This window comes from Chenopodium quinoa, unplaced genomic scaffold (genome assembly GCF_001683475.1).
Source record: "Chenopodium quinoa cultivar QQ74 unplaced genomic scaffold, ASM168347v1, whole genome shotgun sequence".
Classification (NCBI taxonomy): Eukaryota; Viridiplantae; Streptophyta; class Magnoliopsida; order Caryophyllales; family Amaranthaceae; genus Chenopodium; species Chenopodium quinoa.
In genome coordinates this window covers 2,469,587-2,495,401 of record NW_018742733.1, presented here as the reverse complement: position 1 = coordinate 2,495,401, position 25,815 = coordinate 2,469,587, and the positions used below count along the sequence as shown (strand labels likewise).

General features: G+C 37.6%; 3 protein-coding genes across 3 annotated transcripts; 2 read left to right on the top strand and 1 right to left on the bottom strand.

Moving 5' to 3' along the window:
* The first annotated feature begins 75 nt into the window (after window positions 1-75).
* LOC110723824 (DEAD-box ATP-dependent RNA helicase 32-like) lies at window positions 76-8,393 on the top strand. Its single transcript, XM_021903210.1, has 8 exons — window positions 76-625; window positions 4,170-4,445; window positions 5,546-5,869; window positions 6,055-6,246; window positions 6,318-6,473; window positions 6,607-7,019; window positions 7,134-7,291; window positions 7,701-8,393. The coding sequence occupies exons 1-8, from the start codon at window positions 251-253 to the stop codon at window positions 8,027-8,029; spliced, it is 2,223 nt and encodes a 740-aa protein (XP_021758902.1). The 5' UTR covers window positions 76-250; the 3' UTR covers window positions 8,030-8,393.
* A 68-nt stretch (window positions 8,394-8,461) lies between these two features.
* On the top strand, window positions 8,462-11,188 carry LOC110723825 (pentatricopeptide repeat-containing protein At5g56310-like). The gene has a single exon (XM_021903211.1). The coding sequence runs from the start codon at window positions 8,687-8,689 to the stop codon at window positions 10,271-10,273; it is 1,587 nt and encodes a 528-aa protein (XP_021758903.1). The 5' UTR covers window positions 8,462-8,686; the 3' UTR covers window positions 10,274-11,188.
* A 1,122-nt stretch (window positions 11,189-12,310) lies between these two features.
* LOC110723823 (polyadenylate-binding protein RBP45-like) lies at window positions 12,311-17,556 on the bottom strand. The gene is made up of 7 exons (XM_021903209.1): window positions 16,996-17,556; window positions 15,354-15,822; window positions 13,774-13,829; window positions 13,569-13,699; window positions 13,382-13,478; window positions 13,125-13,280; window positions 12,311-12,666 (listed from the first exon to the last, which is right to left on the bottom strand). The coding sequence occupies exons 1-7, from the start codon at window positions 17,368-17,370 to the stop codon at window positions 12,664-12,666; spliced, it is 1,287 nt and encodes a 428-aa protein (XP_021758901.1). The 5' UTR covers window positions 17,371-17,556; the 3' UTR covers window positions 12,311-12,663.
* Window positions 17,557-25,815: the final 8,259 nt, after the last annotated feature.

Sequence of the window (25,815 nt, the reverse complement as noted above, 5' to 3'; positions counted from 1 at the left end):
GACATGTTTTCTTTATCACATTTGTCAACAATGTTTTCAAAAATATGTAGTAGACTAGTAGTATACTAGTATATTAGTATTGTTTTTGGTGGTTTTCCCTTGGTTACCCCTCTCCTCCCCAAATTTATGAAACCCTAATTACCCCTCACCACCACCCTTCTTCACTCCCTTTCTCCCAAAACCTCCCTAAAACCCCTCTTTTTCTCTCTCCCACCAAAAAGCTTCCAACTTTCTTCTCAAATCAACAACCATGGCAAAACCCAAGCCCCAACGCCGTCAATTGGGCAAGCAAAGGCGCCAACAAGAAGCCGAAGAAATCGAATTCCTCCAAAAATGGCTTGAATTCGGTAAACCCGATTCGGGTTCGAACCCATTATCGCTTCCTCCATTGCCCCGCGATTCTCCAGTGGGTAAACTAAACGATGATACCTTCTCAAGGTATTGTGGGTGTGAATTGTTCAAGCAAATGCCATTGTCGAATAAAACTAAAGATGGGTTGCGAGCTTCCAACTTTACTCAGATGACTGATGTTCAGAGAGCTTCTTTGCCTCATTCTCTTTCGGGTCGTGATCTTCTTGGAGCTGCTCAAACTGGGTCTGGAAAAACTTTGGCTTTTGTTATTCCTGTAAGTTTTTTTCATTTTTTTGGTTTTGTTGTTTTGATTAATTTTGTATTTTTGAGGTTTTGGGTTTGATGATATAGATGTTTTATAGTTTGGATTTGTGAATTTAGCAATAATTGAAGGTGTGGAAGTGCATTTACTTTGATTCGAATTTGGGTTGGGTGATTGATTGGGTTAGAGGGGGTGGGTGGGGAGGATTAGCTGCCATTGGGTCCGAATTGGAGAGAGTTTTTCTCTATTGGAGAGGTGAGATAATTTTCTTCGGAAGCGAAATTAACCCGGGATTTAATCACAGTGTTTCAATAACAATGGTATAAGGAAGTAGAGAAGAGGGAAAGGGAAGGGATAGGATGGAACTATGGAAGGGAGGAGAGCAGGAGTGAGCTAGCATATTCCTTCCTTAATATTTCGAACATTAGAAGAATTTGGTTTGGGAGGAACTTGATCCCTCCATCTTCTTATACTCGCTCTGTTTCTTGTTTGAGGATCCGAAAATAGACTACTCAGCATCTTTGTTATAATGTTAGAGGTGACATAATGGTTGAGAGAATGCGTTCAGTGAACTTGCAAGTATAAATTGTGATTTGGAATGAAGGGGGCATGGTGTAACACATTTGTTTATAAATTTGGTTTACTTGTCTTTTATTAGGATGAATTATTTGAAATTATCGAGTACGAAAAGTCAAAACTTAGGTATATAGAGAGTTTTCGTCTTTATAATAGCTAATTTAATTGATAGCAATATATGGTTGTGAATAAAGTGAGTGTTCTCTTACACTGAGTGCTTCACAGTGTTAAATCGTTTAGCTGGTATTTAAAGCAAAGTGCCTTGATAAATCTCTCAAAGTGGTTATCTTTCTGCCTTGATCTCTTTAAGTGGCAACTTTTTCTTTAGAGCCAGTGGTGGATTGTTTTGTTTCTTCTCTATATAGCCTTGTTCAAAGAAGCGCCAAAAAGCTCATATTCTTGTGTTGGGAGCTGTAGATTTCCTTCTGTACTTTTTTTTGTTAAGAACACTATGTTACTCACTGTATTTTAAAGGAGTTTAGCTGCGGGTTTTTTTTTTTATTGAATTTGCGTACTTTAGTTGTGTTTTCTTGTGGTTACATGGGTCTGTAGTAGAGCTCATAGTTTGGATTAACTTTAAAAGGCTAATGATTTTATTTGACCAATTATAAAAATATGGCTGAAAGTATCAGGTCCATGAGACTGTCTTTCCTTGACCATTACAGGGACAAGAATATGTGCTTATGAATCTCCCCCTCCTCTCTGTTCCTGTTTTTTTTAGCAGTTCTTCTTTTTTATTGGAGCAAAAAAGTTGTGGGAGTAATACTAATGATGTCAACTTATTTGATGCGAAATAGTTTTTTATGTAATAGTCTAATATCCAGTTTTATGAACTTAGAATGAGGTCATCAGCTCAGATTACATCCATTGATGTCTATGCTAGGTCATATGGTAATAGACTTGTAGCTAGTAGCTACCATGTCTGTTACTTCAACTCGCTGATTACCCTAATATACTTGTGTGCACCGTGTATATGACACCTCAAGTGTATGACAATGCTTAGGTTTGTTCCTTCAAGTATAAGAAACCAAATATAGCTTTCTTATCTGTAACACCCCCGATTTACTAACCAAAATAAATAAGAATTAAAGGAAAAATAAACAACCTTTAAATAAAATTGCGGAAGCATACACTTAAATCGGAGGTATTACCGCCACACTCAACAACCTGTCGAGTGTTAAGGCTTACCAAATCCCAATAATTACAACCCAATAAACTAGGTGAGCTATTTATACAACTTTATAAACTCATGACATCACACTAATCGAAACACTTGAACTCCTTTAGCTACGACCACTAGATCAACCTGCTTAGAAAATCTTGATTGTTCACCATTAAGGACAAATTCCAAAATAGATCGTCGCAGGGCCACCATAAGAAAAAGACATGGCCGCAAATACAAATAGCACAATAAAACAACACACACGTCAGCAAAAATTAACATTATTAGATCAATTAAACAATGTAGTAATCACCACATATCAGAATATAGAGTATAATATAATAATTAACATTATTAGATCAATTAAACAATGTAGTTCGAAACTATATTACACATTGTACTCTGAAAATAACCTTTGTCAAACTCAACCTCGAATAATAGTACGAACCTTTACTCAACTCATAACCAATAAGTGTGCCATGCTCGTTGTTCTATACCTAGCCTTGGACATGGGTAATTCGAATAAAACCAACAAGTATAAAAACTTGAATACTCCCAATAACTAGAAAATACCTTGAACCAGACCACATACGGGCCAATTCCCACTGTAGGAGACCATAGAAAAATAGATAATAAAGATTGTACCTCATTCTTAACTCATGATTATTACCCTCTTACCAACAAGCCAAGGACTAAGTTATACAACGCCGAACCTCAAACCAAGAACAAAATAATAATTCTCAACCTTTTGATCTCATACTTGATTAAATAACCATTCACAAATTAATATATTAAATAATATCTCAACAGTGGCACGTGTTCCCAAATAATACAACAATTCAAACTCGATTAAACCATAACATATCTCAACTCTTATAGGACAATCAAACTAGTACCCAAATTTAATCAAATCTCAACCCAAAAATAATTAATTCACAACTCAAAAGTAATACAAGTTACCCTTTAACCTCAAAATGATACTCTATATTCGAATACACTGTCTCGACACAACTAAGATAATCAAAAAGTTTACATCAAATAAATCCATATAAACTATGTTGCCGTGAGAATCATATATTTATCAACATAACTCCAATTCCACGAATTCACTGATCATCAAATACACTTGCATATATAATTTTTTTAAAAAAAGAAAAACATGATTAACTTATTTATTTCAAAGTATTAGATTACAAATTTGCAAACATGATTGTGGTATGATGACACAACAGCAAAAAGACGCGGATGATTACCTTTGGAATAAAAGCAATTGGTTTAGCCATATGATTATCAGAAGATAAACATTCCAAAGATTAATAGCAGGCTGTTGGTATAAACCCACGAACGTACATAATGGAGTAAAGAGGAAGAAGAGAAAGCTAGGAATTTTGTATCAAAACGGCTGCATAATATTATTGTATCCCAAAAACTTAATATGGTTAGAATAGTTTATATATGCTTAAAAATAGAGAGTCCTATTTAAAATAAAATAGGGTTTTAAACCTTTTCGAACTTTAAAATAAAAAATATGAGATTAAAGTTATTTAATAGATAAAATAAACTATTTTATTTATAAAATACATTATATAAACTCATAAAATATTCGGGTATTACAAAATACCCTCCTTAAAAGAAGTTTCGTCCCGAAACTTAAAGTAGAAAAATTTAGGGTATTACATTATCCGTGTTGGATCTGTGCTTTAGTTTATAACTCCAATATATTCAAATATTCTTAGTAAAAAAAAATAGTATGGCTCTTTGCCAATGTTTGTGTGATGAACTGGACTGTGGTTGTAAGTTTGTTGCTGTTCTTGACAGGTTATAGAGAAACTATACAAGGAAAGATGGGGCCCAGAGGATGGTGTGGGCTGCATCATCATCTCTCCTACTAGGGAATTAGCTAGTCAAATCTTTGGTGTTTTGAAGGCAGTTGGAAAGCACCATGGCTTCAGTGCTGGTCTGCTAATTGGTGGTCGTAAAGGTGTTGATGAAGAAAAGGAACGTGTTAATGAATTGAATATTTTGATCTGTACTCCTGGAAGGCTGCTTCAACACATGGATGAAACACCAAATTTTGAATGCTCTCAGCTTCAGGTCCACATGATCTTCACATCCTTACTGCAATACTTTGTTTTAGGCATAATATTTTCTCTTCTAACTGTTTGATCCTCTATGGCGCAAGTTTAGGTGATATGCGATTTGCCATAACTTTTCTGTTATTGCTTTCCTGAATCCCAATATAATGTCTCAATTCTACATTTTTGGATCCTTGACAAGACTTTATTCATTCTCTTTATGAAGCATACCATTTAAATTTATATAAATATCATAAAAGAAGCAATAGGCTATAAAAGCAATAACTGGTATTCATAGGTATAGAGTCCATTTGATTTTTTTAATGTATGCTGATTAGTAATAGCAACTGATGAGTGTTATTTATCCCCTTTCTAGATAATGCTGTCTAATTGATCATCTAATAGTGACATTTACCCTAAATTAGCATTTGTGCTATCTGCAACTTAGATGGGGTACTCTTCAATTTTATGTCTCTTTTAGGTTATGGAGCTATTCAAATGTTACACAACAATGATGGTTATAATGTACTCTTTTTTTTTTTTTACTCTTTTCATAATGTTTAGCCTATGTAGCCATCTAAGATTATCAAAGGGTATAGACGGAGTCTAATTGTCATGTTATTTGTAGACACTTCATAAATTGTGTAGTGCCTGTAAGTGTGAGTATTGACATTTACAGATTTTCTTTTTATTACTTTAGAATCTAAATATTTACCTTTGCTCTTCTGCAACAAGACATTTCTTTTAATTTGAATCTTATTGTTGATAAAAGTAGGAATTCCATTCATTGAACAAAATTGTGGGTTTCAAATCAGTGAAATCGAGAGGGGAAGAGCTATACAACGTTTCTGAAGTAGGGTTTGCCCGCATTTTTTTACTAGTTGGTTATCTTGATCTGTCTTTTAGTCTTTAGTCTCTTTACTTTTATGCATGCTCCTCTAGTCCTCTTGCATCTGAGTATGGGTGTTCTTAAACTTCATGATAAAATTCCCTGACTTTTAAGTAGTGCTTCAATCTATCTTATGTAGGTCTGTAGCTTATTGTGTAACTCTGTATTCTATTAAACTTAGGCTCTATATGGTGAGTATTTGAGGGTTTTAATTTCTTTCCAGGGAACAGATTTTAGTTCTTGATGAGGCAGACAGAATTCTTGATATAGGGTTCAAAAAAGAAGTGAATGCAATCGTATCACAGCTTCCAAAGAAAAGACAAACCTTGCTCTTTTCTGCAACACAAACAAAATCAGTTCAGGACCTAGCAAGGCTCAGTTTGAGAGACCCTGAATATCTTAGTGTTCATGCAGAAGCAACTACTGCTACTCCCAAGCACTTGCTGCAGACTGCTACTGTTGTCCCTCTACATCAGAAGCTAGACCTTTTGTGGAGTTTTATAAAGTCTCACTTGAATTCGAGGATTTTAGTGTTCCTTACCAGTCGTAAGCAGGTAATTATCATAATTCAGCATTTTTACAGATCTTTATTTTGCTTAGATATGTATAGCTCTTTTACTCTCTTATTTTGGAGACGGTGGGGCTGAGAGATTTGTAACACAACTTTTGATTTTAGATATTTCTTTTATGTTATATTACTTTGGTTGAACTCCCTGATGGTCCTTTAACTTCCGTATAGGTGAAATTTGTTTTTGAGGCCTTCAAGAAACTGCGCCCAGGTATTCCATTGAAGTGTTTACATGGAAAGATGAATCAGGAGAGAAGGTTGGGAACATATTCCCAGTTTAGTGAAAAACGTATTGTTTTATTCTCAACTGATGTCAGTTCAAGAGGTCTTGATTTTGACAAGTCAGTTGACTGGGTTGTTCAGGTGAGCTTTGGTTTCATGTTAATCAGTTGTACATTTGATTAGGTGCTCAACTCATTCTGTCTATTCCTTAGATGGATTGTCCATCAGATGTTGCAACTTACATACACAGAGTCGGTCGCACTGCTCGATACACTACGGGCGGGAAAGCTGTTTTATTTGTGGAGCCATCAGAAGTAAAAATGCTTGAAAAATTAAAAGAGGCAAAAATTCCAATAATTGCAAAAACGGTAATCTTCTCTAGAGTTCTTGTTCAAGTCTCTTTGTAGACATACTTGGATACTGTTGGCTCAGATGCTTTCTTTTGAGACTTGTCACCAGTTAAGTAGCTAATGTGACCAATTTTATGCTCTCAACTTGCAGATAAACAAAGAGAAATTGCAGCCTGTTTCTCCGTTGCTAGCATCTTTATTAGTGAAGTATCCTGATATGCAGCAATTGGCTCGAAGAGCATTCATCACATATCTTAAGGCTGTTTGTAAAGAAAAGGATAAAGAAGTTTTTGATGTGATGAAACTTGGGATTGATGATTTCTCAGCATCAATAGGTTTACCATTGACGCCAAAAATCCGTTTCCTTAACCAGAAAATCACGGGCAAAAATTCTTCAAAATTAAGTCAAACTGTGGAAATAGACAAGTCTGCTGCAGAAAATTTGTTGGAAACTGCCAAGGCAGAGAGTAGTGAATCTGATGAAGATGAATCAGATAATGATCTTTTAGGGAGCGAGATTTCATCTGAAGTGAAGCCAGCAATAACTGAAATTGAATCTGTTGTGTATGGTTCATTTACTTGTTATACAAGTTCTTTTTTAAGATGTACACTTCTGCCGAAACGTTTTTTCTTATTCTAGGGGCAATCACTCATTTTTTTAGTTCTTTGTTCTTGTAGGCCGGCTACCAGGGTTTTGAAGAAAAAAAAGCTGAAAATTAATGTCCACAGACCTGTCGGCACAAGGGTTGTCTTTGATGAAGAGGGGAACACTCTTCCACCCCTTGCAACTTTAGCAGATAGGACAAATGATTCATCTGCAATTGATGTTGATAAAGGTATGTGAGACACACTACTAGATTGTCAGTGACTTAGTGTGAAAAATACGGAGTAAATTTGCTTTACCTTGTAGGTTAATGACTGATAAAGGCAATAATACTGTTGCATTTTTATCCCTTTTCATTTGCTTTTGAAATTGTTTATAATGCATTCAAAATACCTTTATATGTTACTAATGTGTACACGTATCTAATATATGTTTAAAAATGTTTAGATAATTTTATCATACTATGTTTTATCTGTTTGAAGCCTTTACAGTCTCGTGCCCTTTTTTTCACCGTGTACTTGAATAGATTTTGTACCTGTTTTAGCTACTGGTGTATTCATATAATTGCAACATTTTTTAGTTAATGGGTGTATTAATATCCTTGCAACATTTATTAATACTTTTGTCGACTTACATTGCAGTGCAAGAAAGGTATCAGAAGATGAGGGAAGTGTTAAAGCAAGAGGATAAAGTGGACAAGGTCCACGCTCGTCAGCTTCGCAAAGAGAAAAGATTGAAGCAGAAGATGAAGTTGAAGAGGGATAGGGCTGAAGATGAAGAAGAAGATGGTTCTGAGTCAGAAGAGGAAGCCACTGCAGGACGACCCAACAAAAAGTCTAAAATATATTTTGACAGTGATAGTGACATGGACACAGAAGACAAGAAAATGGTGGATATCAACACTAATAAAATATCTTTGGCAGAGCAAGAGGATCTGGCTCTCAAGTTGCTTGGTTCAATGAACTCCTAAAATTATACATGTACGTCACACATTCGTTTCAAAGCACCCAAAATCCCCCAAAGGATGTCTACGGGGTCTTCATTCATCTCATATATTCCTCAACTGCTCACTGCACTTCTTGACACCCTAGCTCAAACAGATATGAAAGCTTGGATAGTGTATTACTTGAAGTTGAAGAAATTCCAACAGTTTTGAAGGGTTCCTGATTTGATTAGTTCTTCTATGAGATTTTTGGTAGATTATAGTGTACATGCAATTTTGCTCGCCTTTGTAACAGTTATATTGTATCTTACTCCTGAAGTTTGAATTTAAATTTTACAATTTTACTTACATTAATGAATGAGAATTTGATGGTTGTTGCAATTTGCAAGAACTACCCTGTGTTTGTTTCAAGTATTGTCACAGTAAAATAGGGTGTTCATTAGCTAAAGGGGACGTAATTTCATACTCGTATAACTTGTTTAGTTTATAATAGGTTGATAGGTGTAGTAATTTATTAGAATGATGTAACAAATTAAACTTTCTGCAAGACTGAACTGAAAAAGAAAAGGCAAAATTTTGATCAAAGTACCATTATGATTTTTTTTTTTTGGTGCAAAGGAGGTACCCATAAATATATGATGCTAGAGTACGATATAGAATATTTTCTTATTACATGCAAATTAAATGCTTGCAATTTGGAGCCTAATCTCCAAGCTCAAACTGTGCTCTTCACCAAAACACATTCACCAAATTCATGGATTCCTTCTTTCTACAGGACTTCACCATGACTACTTCCTCCTTTCCAAATTTATTGAATCCTGTTCAAGATTCAATCTTTCAGATTATGGGTACTCTGTTTTCAACCAAAATTCTCAACCTTGTATTTATCTTTACAATACCATGATCAAATCTTTGTCTTTGCACCATTCTTCTGCTTCAGAAGCCATCTTTCTCTTTAACAGAATTCGGGTTTTCGGTCTTTTCCCCGATTCGTACTCTTTCCCGTTTGTTCTTAAGGCGGCGAGCCGGGTTTGTGATGGCAATGCTGGGAAAATGATTCATGGGCAGAGTATAAAATCTGGGTTTGAGCTGAATATTCATGTTGTGATTGCCATTGTTCAGATGTATTCATCTTGTGGGTCTTTGGAGGATGCACGTAAGGTGTTTGATAAAATGTCTAGCTCAAATGATGTTGCATTGTGGAATGCGATGTCTGCTGGATATGCTGGTGTTGGTGATATGTGTAGTGGGCGGGCATTGTTTGAGTGTATGACTGAGAGGAATGTGATCTCTTGGACTACGTTGATGGCGGGTTATGTTCATGTGAACCAACCTGAAGAGGCGATTGAGATCTTTCGGAGGATGCGAGTTGAGGGTGTGGAGCTTGACGAGGTTGCTCTACTGGCTGCTCTTTCAGCTTGTGCTGATTCAGGGGCACTTGAGTTAGGGGAGTGGATACATGACTTCCTTGAGAAGCGTGGATTGCGTAGAACGGTCCCTCTATATAATGCTCTTGTTGATATGTATGTGAAATCAGGAAATATAAATAAGGCTTTGCAAATTTTTGAGAGTATGCAGCACAAGAGTGTGGTGTCTTGGACTACAATGATAGTGGGGTTAGCCTTTCATGGCCATGGAAGGAAAGCATTGGAGATGTTTTCTCGCATGGAAAGAGGGGGATGTAGGCCGAATGAGGTCACTTTCATTGGAGTCCTGTCTGCTTGTACACACGTTGGTTTCGTTGAATTGGGGAACTCGTACTTCAAATCTATGAGCTCCAAGTATGGGATCACACCCAAGATTCAACACTATGGCTGTATGGTGGATTTGTTAGGCCGAGCTGGATGTCTCGAGGAGGCAGAGGATCTAGTCAGGAGGATGCCCTTCAATGCTAATGCTGCTATATGGGGATCGCTTCTAGCTGCTGCTAAGATGCATAGAGATTCGTCCCTTGCTGCAAAAGCTTTGCAGCACCTTGCAACTTTGGAACCTGATAATAGTGGAAACTATGCTCTTCTTTCCAATACATATGCATCAGTTGGAAATTGGAATGAAGCTAGGTTGGTGAGGAAAACAATGAAAAGCTCTGGTGTAAAGAAGTTGCCAGGTGAAAGCTCTATTGAGCTAAACAATTGCATTCATGGTTTCGCTGCAGGAGCATTCTCACATCCCGAGGCTAAAGCGATTCATGACATTCTTTGGGAGATACACCTGCAATGTACATTGGAAACTCACGAGCAAAATGTAGTGGAACCATTTTTATTGGAGTAATTTAATTATGGGCTGATAATTGTTGTGTGAAAGTGCTGAAGCAACACATTGGAGACTCGATATGTTTGTATTGCATTTGGGCGCAATCCGATGATTTACATGCTTCAAATCTGATGGAAATACCAGTTTGGCCTGGTGAGCTTCACAATATCCAAAGGATTGATGAATTAATCCATCTAAGAAGTACTCGGAGTGTTCTTATTATTGATATAACATACAACCATGAGTCCATGAGGGTGCAACTACTTCTCAAAGGGATACTGTAATTCCATGAGCTTAATGTCACTCAGAGAAGTCCTCGGGGTTCATGTTTCCTGTCATAAGTCTCAAAACTTAAAGAGCAGAATGACACAGAGGACATGGTTTGATTACTTTGATATAAGGAAAAAAATGCAAGGATTAGCTCTTGAATGCTGAAGAAGGGAGGCATTATGAGAAACTATGACAGCCTTACATCACTAAGGCCATTCTTTGCTTGTAAAAAAAAAAACCCCTTCCAAGCTGAGTAATTGAAAATGTCACATTAACTCAAATTTTTATATGATCACACGGTGTGGCTGGGCTTACTGAATCGGTCAATGATTACTCGGATGGTGTTTTGGTATGTGTTAGCTCACCGCACAGTGTGATTGACCCTACGTTCCTACCAAAAAAAAACTCATATACGATCTACAGCACAAAAAGAGAGAGAAAGAGAGGAAAGAGAAAATGGGCTCGAATCATGGGTTGAAAAAACAAACTTAAAAATAGAAATTGGGCTCGTTGAAAACGTTATTTTTTTGTTGGAGTCTTTATAATGTATACTATTATAACAATCTTTTTTTATATAATTTTACTAACATATAATTAGAGGCGAAATTTCTTTTAGGGTTTATAATTTGAGTGGAGAAAAAGAGTTACAAAACTCGGAATGAGATTATGAGAGATAGAGGATATTAGAATAAAAAGGCCTCATAAAGGTGACCGTTTTTCATCCCTCTTTCAACCTGACTCAATCCTTTTAAGGGTACGCAACAAGTTCAGCTCAAAATAAATTTCAGAAAGTAAGGGCTCGTTTGGCATTTTCGTGGGTTTTTGTTTTTTAAAAGTATATGATATATGTCCCATAATGAATAAAAAATTATTTAAATTTATTAAAATCGTGATAATTTTAAAAACTGACAACAAAAAAGTGGAAACACCTTTTTCTTGTTTCTTGTCTTCGGTTTTTGGTTTTTTAAAAAAATAGAAAACTAAAAATAAAAAATGATGTTTAACAAGCCTAAGCTTAAAGTTGGATTTCCTTCCAACTTCTGTATTCTAGCAATTACAAGTAAGGAAATTTACAGGAAAATAACTACTGAAGAAATAATTAAGGGAAAGCTCCATAATTAGTACTCCGTATTAGATAATCAGAGAGACAGAATACTGTGTATAGGTGATACTCACGAACCTAATTTTGACAGCCCTAGAGCTTATCGGTTGTTCTATTGCTGCCATACCAAGCTATTTTCTGCTTCCTTATAACAAGAAATTCAATCTAAGCTTCCCAAAACATACGGCATATATTATTGTTAATGATATACTTCTAGGCTCACGACTTAACACATAGTTGCCTAGTACATTGGTGGTGAATAAACATAACTCGAAATTCACAACAAATCTTGTGGCTTGGATATAGATGTCTGAAGCTCTAACAAGTAACAACCAGCGAATGAGCTCCTAAGCAGGGCTAAAACTCTTAACAATTGCATTCAGCAAATCTTTAGGATGCCTCATTTAATTCTAGAAAATATAAAATTAAGTTCAAGTAACGATATTTGTTATATTTGTATGAACTTTGGTTCCTTATTAGTTATTAGTCATGTTTCCAAAAAATAATAAACAAACAACATCAGAATCAATTGAAATCCTAAGAAAATAGTTAGAGCTGTTAAATATCATTTGCATTCCCTTAACGGCTTGACTTGATGTCAAACAAAATCCTTCTCTATACTGCAAAATTTTATTCGTCCAGGATTAGAGTTAGCAGATTCAATTGCTGGTGTTCGATGAATATAGTTTAAAAGCATCATGTTGTGCATGCATCAGCCATTCAGATTAAGCAAAATAGTTTAAATATCCAGAAGATGGGGGTCACAGGATGGGGGTTGTAACTAACCCTTACCGATCCAGAAGAACACTAGAGTTGGAAATTCACATCCACCAACATGGAGGAAGGTTTGTTCTCAGAGTACCAAGAAAAAAGAAAAAAAAAAGAGGGGGAAGGGAGGGGGAGGGAGACTCCTAGGAAAGGAAAGAGGGCTAATAAAATACATATGTGATCCCAGGAAAATTCATCTACCAAATCTCTCAGTGAAGTAGAACGTAATCACCATCTCCCAGGACTTCACAGCCAGCATATCAATAAATCACTGCAAAGCATAGGCACGACATTATGATGACATAGTTCAAAGCAAATATAGATAAATTAATCACAATAACAATGATAACACTGAGTCGCTGACAAGAGAAATTGGTGATGGACATGGAATGCAGAACAAGTCTTAGCATGATGTCCTTCACATTCACAATACAAGAATAAATTCAAATAGGAGGAGTGGTGACTTATTTCAATAACATGATTAAATGATTAAATTATATGGAAGGAAAAAACTATATCCATTAATCAAGATAAACCATTTAATTACTAACCAAACCATTAAAAGCTATACAACCCAAGATTTTAACACAGCAAAATATGGACATAAAAGGTTGTTATTTCAGATTAACAGAGCCACAAACAAATAGCAAAGCTCGCAGAACTTCATCAAGATTCAGCAAGAGACATCAGATCATTACTTAGAGTGAGACAGAGAGAAGGAAATTTCACCTGCTGTGTTTGCTGGTAATTTCCATATCCTGCATAATTTGCATAATACATGTTAGGGTCCTGAGGAGCTGCTGCAGCATATCCATAAGCATCATAGCCCCCTTGAGGATATCCATATCCATATGCTCCATTCCACTGAGCCTGACCAGGTTGTACCTGGAAGAATCAGCACTCAAGATAAGCTAGTGAATAAGTCAAATCAAACATGCAACACAAATTGCTTTAGATTGTTTCAACAACAGAAAAAACAAGCAGACCTGTTTGGCTGATGGACTACGACCCCATGAAAGTCTAACACTCTGAGATCCAATCTGAGCTCCATTCAATGCTGCCAATGCTTGCTCAGCAGCAGCTCTATAATAAATGAAGTAAAAAAAAATGATCAGCCTATGAGCAGTAAAATCACAATATAATGCAAAAGATAAACAAAAGCACATTGCTCACCTGCTACCAAACTGCACAAAACCACAGCCCTTGCCCACGGGAATTTTCACATGAACCAACTCCCCATAAGGGCTAAACACTTGTCTAAGCTGGTCATCTGTAACATTGGGATCCAGACCGCCAACAAATATCTGCAGGCAACAGGGAAGCAGATTAGAATGCAATGGAGAATAACTACAACCGCATTAAACAACAGACTACCCACAGTTGTGTTATTTGGATCATTTTCGCCTGGATTTCCCTGAGTAGTCTGATAAGAAGCTGCAAGCGGCAAACAGAAAAAAAAAATGTAACAAAACATAAACTGAAATTCAATCTAGGTTCTAATCAGTTAAAATTAACTATATTTTTTCACATAATAACATATTAATAACATAAGTGAAAAGAGAAAACACATCATGCAAATATGGCAGAGATAATGAGAAAACATCATGGCCTACTCCAGCAATTTGCAACCAACTCTGATAACATGTATAGGCTTTTCATGACTAAAAAAATCCAACACTGACATAGCTAAGAGCGCCCTATCCTTCCCAACACCAACTAACCCCACCCCACCCCCCCAAACACCCACCCACAACAGAGAGAGGGGGGGAGGGGGGCCATTGCACAATGCACACTGTTGGGACATGACAAATTCAGCAGAAAGGAACATAAATATATCAAGCCAAAAACTACATAACTCAAAGCATTGACCAATATACATTAAGAATACACAAACACTACAACAGGTAGTAAACAAACTTAAAAAGGAAGTAATTGGGGACAGGTTCTTGATGTACTGATGGTTCCAACCCAACCCCTTTCAATTTAGTCAAATACAAGGATTAAAAACTTATTCCAATTAAACAATACTGTGATAAAAATTCGATGACAAGATAACATAACCAATGCATCTATATTCATCCAATGTATTTTCCTTCTTCAATGGGTAAAGCAGTGTAAATTCCATTAAAAAAAAAAGTATATATAATAGGTCCAAGAACAAGTCCTTTGGATATCCTGAAAGGTAAGTAGCAACTTGCCTCAAAGGACCTCAACTGCCAAAGAATTCAATTTTGACAGAGAAAAGATAACAAAAGCGAAAAAACTGAGATTAAAAGGAAAGCAACTCTTCGGAAATAAACAATTCATCCCCAACAAATAAAGAGAGAGGTATTTAAAAAAAACAAATAAAATATAAAAAAAGCAACCATAAGTGAAGAGAAAAATGGAAAGCTTAAGACGAGACTAGTATAAGGACCAAGTATTCTTCTAAATCTACAAGAACTAAACAAAGGGATTGTAAGAAACAAGAACTTTTGAACCTCACTAAAAGAGTAAATGTGCTTTAAGAAAAAGTAACTGAAAAACTAACTTGCGAATGTAGCATAACAAATGCCACAACTGAAAGAAAAATATTGAATTTCTGGCATTAAAAATGACTGACCTAAAATGAGGCCACGCACTAAAGTGGAATCATTTCAGCTGAAGTCAGTTCCAGGCCCCTAATACGAGAGCCTCTTGGTGTCCTGCTTTGAGACAACATGAGTTTTTATAAGCGTTTTCCGCAGGTTTTTCATAGAATTATCTTGCCCAAGTTATATAGGTAAACTAGAATGAAAGGACTCGTAAAAGTATCGAAGGGTTCATAAAAGAATCCATCTACAAGCTAACAAATTAACTTTACAACAGGGTAGAACATAGCAGAAAAGCATCAACATTAACTAATCATTACAACTTCAAGCAATTCCAACATCTAAACAAGAGCAAGGCAACATTACACAAGCCCAATAACAAGCATACCTTTCTGCTGAACACCAGCTGGTTTTTTATTGGCAGCTGGTCCAGTTCTCATGGGCCTAGTTGATAGAACAACTCCATTCATTTCAGTCATGGCACGCTGTTGTTCACCTTCATCCGCAAACCTCACAAACCCGTACCCTTTAGAACGCCCAGTAATATGATCAGTGATAACCTTTGCTCCCTTAACAGAAGAATAATGAACACGAAATGCATCCTGAAGCATAACATCTGAAACTTCGGCTGCTAGATCTCCAACAAAAACTGTATAGTCAGCTGAGTCATCTTGCTTCCTCTGACCAGCACCAAGACTGGCCCAATTCAGTCTAAAAGCTTGTTCAGTTTGTGGCATTACTGTCCCATTGTATGTAGCTAATGTCCTTTCAGCTGCAGCACGGTTAACAAATTCTACAAACCCATAACCTTCTGAGAGATTGGTTTGCTTATTGCGAATTACCTTCACAGATACAACCTGCAGAACAAAGAAATTGAAAACAAAAGGTAAAACACCTCTTTAATGAGGAAATAAACCACGTTCAAACAAGATAGAAGCACAACTAAGAATAGTAGGCATCTCTCATCAGCTCAGGCAGGAAGAAGAAACCTTCACTCGGTTCTAAACAATCTAAGCACAGTTACATCAAACAAATCTTACTCCATATAACTCATACACAAGCATCATTAAGCAGTAGCCCACATCCAAAAGTCCAAAACTTTTTCCCTGGTTCATCATGGCTTCTATATAGAAACAACATATTACCACTGTATATTAAACCATAACATATTACCATTGTATATTAAACCATAACATATTACCATTGTATATTAAACCACAACATATTACCATTGTATATTAAACTATAACAATTAAGCCTTAAATCATTTAGAAGGCACTCCTATCTACAGAAAAGCATTGCCTGAAGACCATCAACCATATAGCATCATGATTGCCTACAAGTTTGTCACTCAAAAAACCGGAGTGAGCTTGTGACAGATTATCCCAATCAACCTACGTTTAGCATTGCAACATCAGTCAGCAACGTGTAATCTATTAAGACACAAAGGTTTGTATCTAACCCAAAGCATCAATCAACTTTGATCCATTAATTACTCAAAGGTGAGTCATTGATTAAAAAAAAATGTCGCTAGGCTTTCAAACTTTTCAACGGTTGCATATAGAATTAGAATGTATTTAAATCCACGTTAGAACATGCTTAATAAAGCATTGCTAATACTACCCAAAAAACTATACAAACACTATTGAAAAGGACAAAGCACCACCATAAACTTGTCATCAAACTGCCATACTTGAAACAGCTTATACTTCTCAAAAACCGATAATCTTTCACAACATATCCAGCCACTAAAATCACATCACTCACCCTAACATCAACTTGTAATCTCCTAACATTTATTCAAATAATAATTGTACAACTCATTCATCAGACATAATTTGCCACAAATCCACAAAGAATCCGAAATCATATTTGCAAAACAAAACCCTAAATCACAATCATATTTCCATATAATCAAGAAAACTGCAAAGAAAAACTTATTTGAACACAATTTCAAGAACATAAATCACTAACATCAACATAAACCACAGAAAAAACGAAAAAAAAAATAGGGAAAATTTTAGGTATACCTCTCCAGAAGCAGCGAAACAAGAGAAGATATAATTCTCATCCATCCAATACTGCAAATCACCGATCCAAAGCGATCGAATCTCATCAGGACTCGTCGGAGCAGGAGCAGGAGCAGCAGCAGCAGCAGCAGCAGCAGCCAAAGGATAAGGCTGAGCTTGAGGCTGAGGAGGAGCCAAACCAGGCTGTTGCGGAGTCTGAGGAGGCCACATCTGCGGCGCATACGGTGGTTGTTGCGGCTGAGGAGGAGGCGGCGCCATCATCATCCACGGTTGCTGCGGCTGACCGTACTGAGCCGGCGGTTGCTGCTGGTTGGGATCGACCGGTGGTTGTTGCATCGACGGTGGTACGACGCCGGAAGATGGTTGCTGCATCATGGTAGCTAGGGTTTGAGGAAGGGAGGAAGAAACCCTAGAGGAGAGGAGAGAGAAAATGGGTTCACGAAAGGGGAGGTAGGGATTTGGGTAATCCCGGAACAGGTTAGAGAGAGAAAGAGGGGGATTTTTGGAGATGAGGCGGTGTATTTATTGAGTTGTGATGTGATATCAAACTCCTCGATTGTGGAGTGAATTCAATTTGTTTTTCTATGGGTGGATGAATGAATAAATAAATAACCTAATAATAAAGGAGGTTTTTATTTTAAAAAAATATAAAAATTCTATAGATGGATTGAAAAATGGTTTTTTTTTTTTTTTTTTGACAAAAGAGCTATCAAATAAAAGGAACAACAACCAAAAAACAACTGTCAAACCAAAAAAACTAAAACAGAAGTTACAACAACTGACGACATCGGGCACAACCAGCCAACCAATGAGCAGGATTGACCCACAAACGAAGAACCTTTTGAACCTGGCAAACTAAAAAAGACTGAACCAAAGCCCGCAACTCCTGATTGAGCCACCAAGCAGAGATTTCCATTGAACCAGAAGGAGGAAGAAGAGCAAGGAGGGCAGCACAATCTGTATAAATCCGGATTTTCAAAAAACCTTTACGAATCGCAAACTCCAAACCCCATATACAAGCCTGAAGCTCAGATTGCAACGCTGAACTAGCCATAAAAGCCCGACAACCCCCTCCTAAGACCTCAGAAGAATCAAGATCACGGACTACCCAGCCTGCACCCGCCCTGTTAGTAGAACAATCCCAGGCCCCGTCTACGATCAAGCATGTCGTTGGAGAAATATAAGGTAACCCCCGCAAACACAACCACTTAACATCCTGCTTGGCCTCCAAACTAATCGAACGAGAGGACCTCACAAGCCGCTTCCAATCTAGAGCCTGCATATTACGAAGAACCCAATCTGACGCCAGGCCAACAATTGACCCAGGCGACCAAACGGCTTTCCTAAATCTCAAATGATTCCGAGAAATCCAAATCGCCCAAAGGAGAGCAAAAAACGAAGCAATACCCTTCCAATTTCTCGAAGACAAAAAGAGAAAAATTGTTCTCGAGAACCAAATACTAAATGGAGGAAACTGCATAAGATCCCATTGGATGTCCAACGCTCCAGACAGCCAAATAGTACAGATAGCAGGGCAATCTCTGAATGTATGAGACACAGATTCCACATCCATATGACAAAAAGCACAAATCGGATAAACAGGGAGACCTCGAGAATTGAGAATAGACGCCAAAGGAAGCGCATCGTATAACAATTTCCATCCAAATATTTTCCACCTAGGAAGAATTGGTAAAGCCCAAAACTTCCTTCACCATGCTTGAGAGATTTGAGATGGATTACCTAACCTGACCCCAGGCTCACAAAGAAGGGCATACGCAGACTTCGTTGTAAAAACACCATCCCTGGCAAACTTCCAGTAAACAAAATCATCCATTAAACGCACAGGTCGATCCAACGACAGAATTCTAGCAGCAGATCTAGAATCAAACAACCCATGTATAATAGTAGCATCCCACGCGCAAGAACGCGGATCAAGTAAAGAAGACACAAGAGTCGGACGAAAGATCCTTAAAATGAATTGGTCCCCCCAGAACCCAAGAATCCTCCAAAATACGAAATCGAGAACCCGAACCAACCTTCCAACACAAACCCTTCGACAGCAAGGACATCCCTGAAATAAGACCCCTACAACCCCAAGAGGGACGAGAAGCCGAAAACAAATCAGTAGAACGAAGAGCCGGATACTTCGCCGACAGAAGCCGAGAAACCAACAGCTGAGGGCACTGAATAATTCGCCAACTCTGCTTCGCCAACAGTGAAGAATTAAAAGGGGAAATACTACGAATTCCCAATCCTCCTAAACCCTTCGGAAGATGGAGCAACGACGAAGACCGAAGAGCTAACCCTCGATTAGAAGAAGAAGATTTCCACCAGAACCTGGCTAGCAAATTATCCATTCTGGAACATATAGAATCAGGAATTTTGAAAACATACAGGATTTGATTAAAAGAGGCAATGAGCACTGAGTTAATAATAACAAGCTTAGCTGCCGGCGAAAGCCGAAGAGCTGCAAAGGCCTGTAGACGTTTGGCCACCTTGTCCAAGAGAAAACCAAACTCAGAGCATTTACTACGACCTAAATCAACAGGAAGGCCTAAATAAGATCCCAATCTAACTTCAGAGCGCATTTTCAAACAACCAGACAGATAAGCTCGGTAATCCTCAGGAGTGTTAGGACTAAACTTGACAAACGACTTTTGCAAATTAAGCATTTGACCTGAAATATCACAAAAGTTAGAGAGCACCTGCAACACCTGTTCACAAGCCTGAGGAGAAACTTGGAAAAATAGCAAGGAGTCATCGGCAAAGAACAAGTGTGAAATGGAAGTAGCCCCCCTAGCAATTTTAATACCCTGAAAAAGGCCTATTGATTCTGCCTTACGCAGCATAGCCGAAAGAACCTCCATGCATAACACAAACAGATATGGAGATAGCGGATCTCCTTGACGTAGACCACGTTGAGGACGAAAACCTTGTGTAGGTGACCCATTAACCAACACCTGGTAAGAAACCGTAGATACACACTGCATAATCAGATGAATCCAATAAGGAGGAAACCCAAAAACCTGAAGAACCCGACACAAAAAGTCCCACTCAACTCTGTCATATGCTTTATTCATGTCTAGCTTCAGTGCCGCATAAAAACGTTTCCTAGCTTTGGAAGCATTCATAAATGAAAGAATCTCATGCACCATTAGGCAATTGTCAGACATCAACCTACCAGGAACAAAGGTAGTCTGAAAATCCGACACAATGTCAGGTAGTATCCAACGTAGACGGCGAGCAAGACACTTAGCTATGCATTTATATAGAACATTACAGAGGCCTATCGGTCTAAATTGAGAAACAAGTTCAGGATGATCAAATTTAGGAAGCAAAACTAAGAAAGTCCGATTCCAGTCCTTAAGTAAATAGCCATGAGCAAAAAAGAACTGGACAACATTCACCACCTGATCCCCCACCTCACTCCAATAGGTCTTAAAAAAAAGCTGAAGTAAAACCATCGGGTCCTGGAGATTTATCATCATCAATACTAAACATCGCCTGCCTAATATCATCAGCCGAAAAGGGAAGTAGTAGGGGCTGACGATGTCTATCAGACAAAGAAGGGAGGTCAAGGGAATTCCAAGGGAATTGAGAAACAGGAGGTCGATCCAAATTCTTACTGTATAAGGATCTGTAAAAATTAAGAACCAAAGAACGAATATCCCCTGCATCCGAAAGCCGGGTACCTTCATTGTCCTTAAGCCCTAGAATAGTGTTCTTCCGACGTCGGGCCTGAACTGCAAAAAACAGCAACCTAGAATGCTCATCACCAAAAGCATCCCACTTCACTTTTGCTCGTTGTCTCCAAAAAAGAAAAGCCGCTTCAGCCTCCTTTCTTTTTCCATTCTAAAAGTGCTAAACAGACAACGACTACTCCGTGAATCAAGAGTAACAGAAGCATTAGTGACATCCGCAACCAAAGTTTTCCAATCAATGCCTCACACCTTTTTATGAGAAACACACCAAGCTAGTAGATGATGACGAAGAACACATAGTCTCTTAGACAGAGAAAACATAAGAGACCCAGGAAGACAGAGAAAACATAAGAGACCCAGGAATATGTTCAGCAAAAGTATTTCGAACCATAGCAGCGACGTCCATAGAGTGTAGGCACCAATTTTCAATTCTATAAGGACGTTTGAATCTACCGGAAGGCAAAGAGTCACATAAAATAATAGCCGCATGATCAGAAAACAAAATGGGCTGGTGATGAACTGAAGTAGTCGGCCAATCCTGAAGCCAATGGGAAGTAGCATATGCCTTATCTAATCTCTCAAAAGTAGGGTCCATAACTGTTCTCCCGTTAGTCCAGGTGAAAGAAGGTCCAGAAAACGGAATATCAAGTAACCCATTGTCCAATTTCCACTGTATAAAATCATGACGACCTGGAATATCAAGATTACCTCCGACCTTATCCGATAAATATTCAACCTGGTTAAAATCGCCAACTAACACAACATTCGGATAAGAAGCTAAAATATCAGCAATTTCCGACCACACAATCATACGATCAGAAACCTGAGGCGCCCCATACAGAAATAAAACATGTTTTATAACCAAATTTTCCACAACTCGACACAATATTATATGCGAAGAAACCAAGAGAGGGTCAATCAGAATTGGGGCAAACCACAGCACACAAAGCCCACCACTGAGACCCGCTGAATCCACACCAGCAAAACCTGAACATGACAAAGAAGATAACTTATGCATTACAGAATCTACAAACACCATAGTTTCAGCCAAAAAATAATATCAACACCACAAGAGCGGACTAAGGACGCGATGTAAGGAACTTTAGGGGAGTCCGCCTGACCCAAACCCCTACAGTTCCACGCCATAATCTTCATCTATCACCTTGTGGCCTTGAATGGGAGGCCACCAAGCCCTCAGGAAAAGAACCAGAAAAAGACATCCGATCTGGAAAAGAAATACCAATTCCTTTACGTTTCTTAAACGGGAGCCAAGATAAAACCACTAGTACCCTCAATCTCCGAACCTATTTTCTCATAATAGAATAGAAAATTCATAGCAGACCTCGAAGCCGATGTCTTCTTAAAACAGACTGATATAACCCTTTATGACAGCGAAGAGCATCGAGCTGGCTTTTTCATTGAAACTGACAAAGAACTAAATAGATTTGGCCGTTTAAGCGAGCATAATCTCGTTTTGAACCTCGAGGGTCGAGGGGAATGAGCTGATTGGGTAGTAGTATTGGTGAATGATAGTTGATAGGACTCTCGACCAAGGTGATTTTTTTTTTATCGTGTAAGGGATGCTTGTGGGTTGAATGGGTAGGTTGGTTCGGTGTTTGGCCTGATTTATTTGGAGTAAGGTTAATGTGTGTTGTCTCTGATTGTGATCTCCTTTTTTTTACGGGAGAGAAAGATGTAGTAGTAAACTCACGGGGTCTTTTGAGGGGGTGACTGCTCCGGGGTTGGGGTGGGACAATGTTTTTGGAAAATTTCTTGAGATTCACGATGGTCGTTCTGTATTTTTCAATTCGTTTCAGACCAATATTTAAATTTGATAGATTACGGTAAAGTAAACTAGCAGGCTTACACAACCCATTCTTATCAACAGCAAAAGGAGCAGAGCTATAGAGATTCAAAGGGCAAGCATTCTTCTTATGTCCAAATCTATTGCAGTTCTAGCACAAAACAAACATATTCTCATATCTGAAATTAATCCATTTAAACTCAGATTGTCCAAGGTCCAAGTAAAAGCCTGATAATAAGGGTTCCAAAACACGAATGTGAAGTTTTACTCTAACCACGCAATTAATGGATCCTGGAACAGGTTATTCACAACACATAATTTTTCCAACCATAGTAAGCACTGGATTAACGACATTAATGTCACATAGGTTCAAAGGTAACTCATCAAGATGAACCCAAATAGTAGCCTCGTCAAAAATCACATATATGATTGACTTACCCTGAGTCTAAGGAGTAAAGACCAAGAGAGCCGCTTGGTACGCCGCGGAGCCTTGTTGTAGCATAGCTTCTCGATCACGAACGTCCTCACAAAGAAACAAGAAAACACTATCGAATTTCTGGACCTTAATTTCTCCAAATGTAATCCAGTCGTTGGAAACCCACTTTTGGATTCGGGTCTGGGAAAAACTTTTGTAATCTATGAACTTGCCCAGTACAAGATGATTAAGGAAACAAGGATTACCGCTTGAGGGTGAGCGTTGCCGATTCATATGTGCGAATTTCATGATTGTCATCTTCTACGAAACAGGGGAATACAAAAAGGGGAATTTAAAGTGATGTGGGATCACCGACAGTAACAAGGAATTGAAAAATTAAAGTGGTTATTGTGAACTATAAACTAATCTTAGCTTTTGTGATTAGAATTAGAGATTTGTGGTGCCATGGATGACTGGGAAAAGGTGGAAAACGGTGGAAGACGGTGGAAGAAGATGGGATTTTGGGGATAAGGCTCTAGTACTCTAGAGAGAGAGGCTCTCTTTTTAGAGAGAGAAGGAGCCTTTTTTTTAGACGTATAATATTATTAGATTGAAAAATGTTACAAGGTTTTGCTACAGAATTCTATGAGGTGTTAGATGTTAATTACGGCGTACTATGGAGTAATGAGTAGTGTTTAATTTACTTCGTAATTAAGATTGCTTCTTAAGAGAAAAGGATTAATTTTAAAAAGATTGAGGTTCTTTTGAATACGGTTAAAATTGTAAATGAAAGGGAAAAAAATAAATTGGAGGGCTTGTATTTGAAATTGTGGCGTGGTTTTGAAATTTGGTATAACTGTTTTTTATTATTATTTATAAACGATTTGCGAAATTTGTGAAACTAAATGCATCACAGTGGTCTATAGTTTTGATCAAGAAATAGATTAGGCTACCTCACAACTTGATAGTTTAGAGGAATAAGAATGAAAGATAAAAGGTATGAAAAATATAAAAAGTATTTAGAGTTATGGGATAATAAGAGATAATTAGGGTGGTGGGGCTCAAATTTGTTTGCTCAAATATGTGTACCATTCACTATGCCTTCTTGTAATGTAAGCAATGTGTCTTGCGTCGAAAACTAGGAGTTGGGAAACTATGAAGAAGTGGAGCAATACACGTTCATGCTTAGAGGAGGCATGGGTGTGCCGCGACAAAGGAGTGATGAAGAACAGCAAGGCACGTTCGTGCCTCAATGAGGCTTTAATAATAATATTCGACGAGGCACGGTCCTGCCCAAACCTGGCAAGTACATGCCTCAACATATTTCGAATTTTGTAGTGTTGCACAACATTTTTTCTTGATTTTGGTTACTTTGTTCGTAGACTTTATTTACTTAGTTAAGGCCTATATTTCTTAGTCTGTGGTTATTATAAATACCCCTTATAATAGTCCTAACTAATTATTTCAGAAATATGAGAGTTTTGTATGCATTTCTCATTTGTGAGTTCCGAGAGACATAACATTTGAAATCTAAGAGACAATCAATTTGTTTTCTATGACTGGTCTGTTTTGATTTGTATTATGTTTTCTCAAGATCAATAAAACTATTGCTTTCGCCTGCTTATAAACGTAGCTAACACTTTGTTTGTGGACCACATAGATTTGTGTTGCTTTTCTTGTTGATTTTACATTTAGTATTTGTTCTTTACTAAGTCCGTTATAACATTTCTAATTGGTCGATGTCATATATTATATTACTTGTTTGTATTAATTTGTGTAGATAATCATGCCCTTATCCCTTCTTCCTCTACAATATATGGTGTACATGTGTAGCTCTCTTGCTTTCATTTCGAAACATGCAATCCCACTTCAAATTCTTTTACAAATTTCCCAACTTATGTGAACATTAGTGAAGGAGTTTTGTCTTCGATAAGTGCAATAACTAGATATATCAAGGATCACTATTATGGAGATAATAAGTTCGTTCTTTTGGGTCAGCATTATCTGTTGCTACACTATATCAATGATCTTTGGGCTAGTTAAATAGTCCAAAGCCCACTGGAATGGATCCTATGAGGTCACACACAAAGGTATTGGGTTAAGCAAGTTAGAGGGTCATTTATGGGTCTCATGAACAAGTAACTAATCATGAAATAGTTAGATTAGAGTTAGGTTTTGGGCTTTGTCATGGACTCTTATTTGGATATGAGATCTATGTATAAGATCCATGCCTAGGGTTGTATGAGACAACACAATTAACAGTTGATTGTGCATTAAGCAACCAGAAATCCCAAAAACCTCTCTCTCACACACACACACACACTCTCTCTCTCTATCCCACGGCTCTCTCTCCTCCCCCATTGGACTCACGGCCAACCACCCTTAGTGGCGCGTGTGGTGGTTCGTGGTGGTTTCATGATTGGTTCATTGCTCGTTCTTTTCCTTAGAAGGTCAATTAAAGGGTTCAATTGCAACTAACTAGCATTTGTGGAGGTCTTAATCCGTGCCTGTGGACCAAGTAGAGGAATCACGTTTGAGGTTCTTTGTCTCCCTTGTTCTTGTTCGATCACACGTGGAATCATGCTTCAAAGGTATTAATTCTATTTCTTTATGTGTTATGCATGATCTTAGGATTAGGTGCTATATGAATATTATTAATGTTTTCCGCATTTGTACCTATAAACTCCTACAATTAGTCCTCTAAAACCTCAACCATTTTCGTAATCTCTTCTTTCAATTATTGATCCACCATTATCTTCATCTACTTAAATCCCAAATTTAAATTCTCTCATAGTCTTGATTTTTTCTCCAATTTCCCCTTTTAAAAATATTAGATTTTAATTTCTATAATTCAACTCTTAATCTTAGTTCTTTGCTTGATCAATGAACCTTTTTATTGC

What these genes read in the sequence shown, in the direction of transcription:
- LOC110723824 (XM_021903210.1), top strand. Translation starts at nt 251, where the DNA reads ATGGCAAAACCCAAGCCCCAACGCCGTCAATTGGGCAAGCAAAGGCGC. An exon ending in TTGAATGCTCTCAGCTTCAG is followed by an intron (nt 4,446 to 5,545) that starts GTCCACATGATC and finishes TCCAGGGAACAG; the next exon opens with ATTTTAGTTCTTGATGAGGC. An exon ending in TCCTTACCAGTCGTAAGCAG is followed by an intron (nt 5,870 to 6,054) that starts GTAATTATCATA and finishes ACTTCCGTATAG; the next exon opens with GTGAAATTTGTTTTTGAGGC.
- LOC110723825 (XM_021903211.1), top strand. Translation starts at nt 8,687, where the DNA reads ATGCTTGCAATTTGGAGCCTAATCTCCAAGCTCAAACTGTGCTCTTCA.
- LOC110723823 (XM_021903209.1), bottom strand. Translation starts at nt 17,370, where the DNA reads ATGATGCAGCAACCATCTTCCGGCGTCGTACCACCGTCGATGCAACAA. An exon ending in AGCTGGTGTTCAGCAGAAAG is followed by an intron (nt 13,830 to 15,353) that starts GTATGCTTGTTA and finishes TGCCGCTTGCAG; the next exon opens with CTTCTTATCAGACTACTCAG. An exon ending in TTTGTGCAGTTTGGTAGCAG is followed by an intron (nt 13,479 to 13,568) that starts GTGAGCAATGTG and finishes CATTTATTATAG; the next exon opens with AGCTGCTGCTGAGCAAGCAT.